The following is a 3969-nucleotide window of genomic DNA, read 5'->3' as shown; positions in this document are numbered from 1 at the left end:
ATTTTAGAGGGACCCCGAAGAAAAAATATTTTATAGCGTTTCTTAAGAGTTCGCGATTTTCCTTAACGGTTTTTTCGGAGTTGCCAAGCTCAAGTTGAGCATCTACTACATATGCTAGTAGTAGGTGTAGTAGGGTGTTTTATCCTGGAGATATCCGTCTTGTGAGGGCTATAGCATCACTCTTGAATGTAGCCGGGCGCTAATGTCTTAAGGGCAACGTGTTGAACACGTGACTCACTCTGTTTTTCCAAAATTTTGCCTTGTTGTTGTTGTGGAGATATGAGAAGCTTGTTCGTTTCGTCAATCGATCACTTCCATTATAAAGGAGCTAAGTATCAATAACTTTTGCTTATTTGATTTTTTCTTTATTTTGATTATTGCACCCAACAATTATTAACAGCTGGTACTTCACTTAACTGATGAGAGAATAAAATGGAATCATTAAAGACAACAACTTCACTAGATGTGACCTTAAATGTTCCACAGCTTACTGGCATTTCCTTGTCAACCCATGAAATAATGTCTCTAGGTGGATCGCAAGATTTAAGCCACTTAATAGCAAGTCTGAAAACAGGAAACGATTGAACACTTTGTATCCGAGCGTAGGTTTTGGGCAACTTATCCAATTCGGAGTACAGAGCCCATATCTGGCCAGTCTTGAACCTTTCGCAGGATCGCTCTATTTTAAAGTTGCAGAAGCCTGTATCTAGCATATCAAAAATCTTCAAAGAAGAAGGTGAAGAGGAGATGTCCTTGTCAGCACTGCGAACTATGGTAATCACACCATCGGGACTCATTTCCTTAGCGTGAGGACAGGCATTTTTCTCACTGTCTGAAACACTAGTAGCCTTCTTCTTATCCAGAGATCGACCAGAAGCATCTGCTGCATACTTTTCTTCATTTAAGTTCTCATAACATCCGTTTGAAATCCTAAAAGACTTATTCTTACCTGGGGAACTCCCATCCAGAGTACTCTCCACATTAGGAGTTTTTCTCTTCATTGGCATAGGTTGCTTCTCCTTCAATACAGACTTTAACGAACCATTCATATTACCATCAACAGTTTCAGACATTTCTTCAAGGTTACTGGGCAGGTTACAATTATCAAGTTCAAAATAACCTTCAGGGACATCTTCTCGTTCTTTACCGTTCGTTCTAAATGAAGGAATCCTGTGAGAGAATCTTAACATTTCGTTGGATGGTATCTGAAAGGAAGCCATGCCATTTTTTTTGGTCGGTTTGAACAGGCATACAAAACCTTTCAACTTAACCAAATACGCAACCGAAATGCCTGATTTGTAGGTGTAATCTGACATGACTACAACAAACTCATAGTCATACTCACTGTGGTTGTCGGGATCAGAGCTCCATTTAAGGTTCCAATTCTTGTAGAGGGCCCAAGTTTCCCCTTTCTGGGGGTAGATGTTGTAACTCTTATCAACACTTCTTTTGCAAAAAATCTTATGGGAGAATGAACGTATATCATCAGTTGTATCAGTCTTCTGGTATTTAAACTTCCCACAAGCAACAGGTAACCCACTTCTCTTCCAAGCAGTCTCATCTATATCCTCCGCAACAAAGTCTAACCATGTGATATCCACCTTGAAAGGTGAGTGTACTTTATTAATTCGAGCATAGAATCTGGGCATGCCATCTAAATCGTCAAACATGGCCCACATCTGATCAACTGCAAAGCATTCTTCACTCTTATCCCTGTCGAAGTCATAAAAATCTGGATTGTCAAAAAAACTGACCACAGGTTGTTGTTTAGATACTTCTTCAGCAATCCTGTTGGAGCTGTCAGCTCTTTTGTCTTCCTTACTGATGCTTGCATCTTCTTTTCCTTTGTGGTGCATAGGATGCTTCTCCTTTGATACAGCTTTTAACGAACCATTAATATTATCATCAATAGTTTCAGCTTCCATATCAATGAACCCAGACACTTCTTCAAGGTAATTGGGCAGACAACGAGGATCAAGTTCAAAATAACCTTCAGGGACGTCTTCTCGCTCTTTACCGTTTGTTCTAAATGAAGGAACCTTGTGAGAGAATCTTAACATTTCATTGGATGGTATCTGATAAGAAACCATGGCATTGTTTTTGGTTGGCCTAAATAGGCATATAAAACCTTTCAACTTTACCAAATGGGCAACCAGAATGCCTGATATATTGGTGTAATCTGAGAGGACTACAACAAATTCATATTCATACTCTCTGTGGTTGTCCGGATCCGAGCTCCAATTAGTGTTCCAGTTCTTGTAAAGGGCCCAAGTTTCGCCTTTTCGGGGATAGATGTTGTAACTCTTTCTAACATCTTTCTCCCCCCAAATCTTATGGGAGAATGAATCTGCATCTTCAATTGTTATAGAAGTCTTGCCGAGTTTGAACTTCCCACAAGCAACAGGCAACCCACTTATCTCCCAAGCAGTCTCATCTGTATTCCCAGCAACAAACTCCAACCATGTGACATTCACCTTGTAAGGTGGGTATACTGCATTTATCCTAGCATAGAGTCTGGGCATAACATCGAAATCGCCAAAGATGGCCCATATATGACCAGATTCAAAGCATTCTTCCCTCTTACACTTGTCGAAGTCATAAAAATCTGTATCGACCGGCTCAGGTTCTTGTTCATAGTAGTCCTCATCTTCAGCTACTTCCTCTGCATTACTGTTGGAGGTGTCAGCTTTTTTATCTTCCGTATTGATGCTTCGATTATCTTTCCCATTGTTTGTCGATGGCTTCAACAAGTATTCAGTACCTTCAAGATTTCCTTTTAGCCCAGAGCGAATGTTGTCACAGTCGTTAGCTCCAGTACACTTTCCTTGGGCATTAGACGCCTTTTCTGTGAACCCTGGTGGAGGCTGCATTTCCAGGTCTTTCTCTATTTTAATTTGGGCAACATCCATGGCATTTGAATTTGAATAACAAGATCTATGTATCAAACTCAGATTTCACTCAAGGCCTGTAAAAATGAACATCATCTACTTAGTGAAAAACCCAGGAGAAAAAATAGTAAGACTAATTCACATCCAGCTAAAACCTAGTACTACTAATGCACAAAAATAGAAAGAAAGTAAAAATGCAAAAATTCCATCAGAAAAATGAGATCAACTTACTTGTTTCCTGTGCAAGTGACTGAAGTGAACTCAGAGAACTTTGCTGTGAACAAGTGTCTTTGTTTTTTTGATTTGGGTAACATCAAAATTTGAATAACAAAATCTATCAATCAATCTCAGATTTCACTCAAGACCTGCAGAAATGAATGATTCATGAAACATCATCTACTTAGTGAAGAACATTTAAGGTTTAAACCCTAGTACTACTGATGCTTGGCAAAATTCCAAAAGAAAAAAGAGATGAATCTACTTACTAGTTTCGTTGAGTAGAAGGAGAGCTTAGAGAACAAAGATGCGGAATTTGAACTTCTCTCTCTAAAGCAAGGTTCGAAAAACGGGTCACGGCCCAGGTCACAGGTACTAGGCGTGACCGTTATAACGTGTTTTGATGGATGTGAGCATGTTTTGGGTCAAAAACGCGTTATACAGGAATAAAACGCGTTTTTCTGACGTTTTTTTAAAATAACGGGTGTGATAACGGTTAAATAAGAAAAATAAATAATTCGTGATCTGAATTTCCTATGTAACGGTAATTACAGCTGTGAAAACGGTTACAACGGGTCTAAATAACGTTGTTACTACGTTTTTCATTTTTTTTGGTTTAATTTATTTATTTGATTTTTTATTTATTTGTTTATGGGTTTTAACATAAAAATTTATGGATATCTAGTAAAATTCACTACCCTAAGTCTATGACTTATAACAATGCATTGTAGTTATCGTCTACCGACAATATTTATACACGCATACTATCACTATCCACTTGATATGCTCAAGTTGTCACTCGAATAGTTCAATGCATTCCCCAATATTTCAATAATGCATATTCGGATTCAAAAGCAGTCAAAAC

General features: G+C 38.5%; 1 protein-coding gene across 2 annotated transcripts; it reads right to left on the bottom strand.

Moving 5' to 3' along the window:
* Positions 1 to 357: 357 nt before the first annotated feature.
* LOC113309264 lies at positions 358 to 3449 on the bottom strand. Of its 2 annotated transcripts, XM_026557684.1 has the most exons (3): positions 3374 to 3449; positions 3120 to 3253; positions 358 to 2965 (listed from the first exon to the last, which is right to left on the bottom strand). In XM_026557684.1, exon 3 carries the CDS (start codon positions 2907 to 2909, stop codon positions 375 to 377), a length of 2535 nt encoding a protein of 844 aa, XP_026413469.1. In that variant the 5' UTR covers positions 2910 to 2965; positions 3120 to 3253; positions 3374 to 3449; the 3' UTR covers positions 358 to 374. The 2 variants fall into 2 exon arrangements, with proteins under 2 accessions (XP_026413469.1, XP_026413467.1); XM_026557682.1 differs by lacking the exon at positions 3374 to 3449 and having other exon boundaries at positions 3120 to 3360.
* Positions 3450 to 3969: the final 520 nt, after the last annotated feature.

Source organism: Papaver somniferum, chromosome 9 (assembly GCF_003573695.1).
Source record: "Papaver somniferum cultivar HN1 chromosome 9, ASM357369v1, whole genome shotgun sequence".
In the NCBI taxonomy this organism is placed as follows: domain Eukaryota; kingdom Viridiplantae; phylum Streptophyta; class Magnoliopsida; order Ranunculales; family Papaveraceae; genus Papaver; species Papaver somniferum.
Note: the sequence above shows the minus strand (reverse complement) of the source record. Positions and strands in the feature narration are given on the sequence as shown.

Excerpts from the sequence above, each read along its gene's own strand:
- LOC113309264 (XM_026557684.1), bottom strand. The coding sequence starts at position 2,909 with ATGGATGTTGCCCAAATTAAAATAGAGAAAGACCTGGAAATGCAGCCT.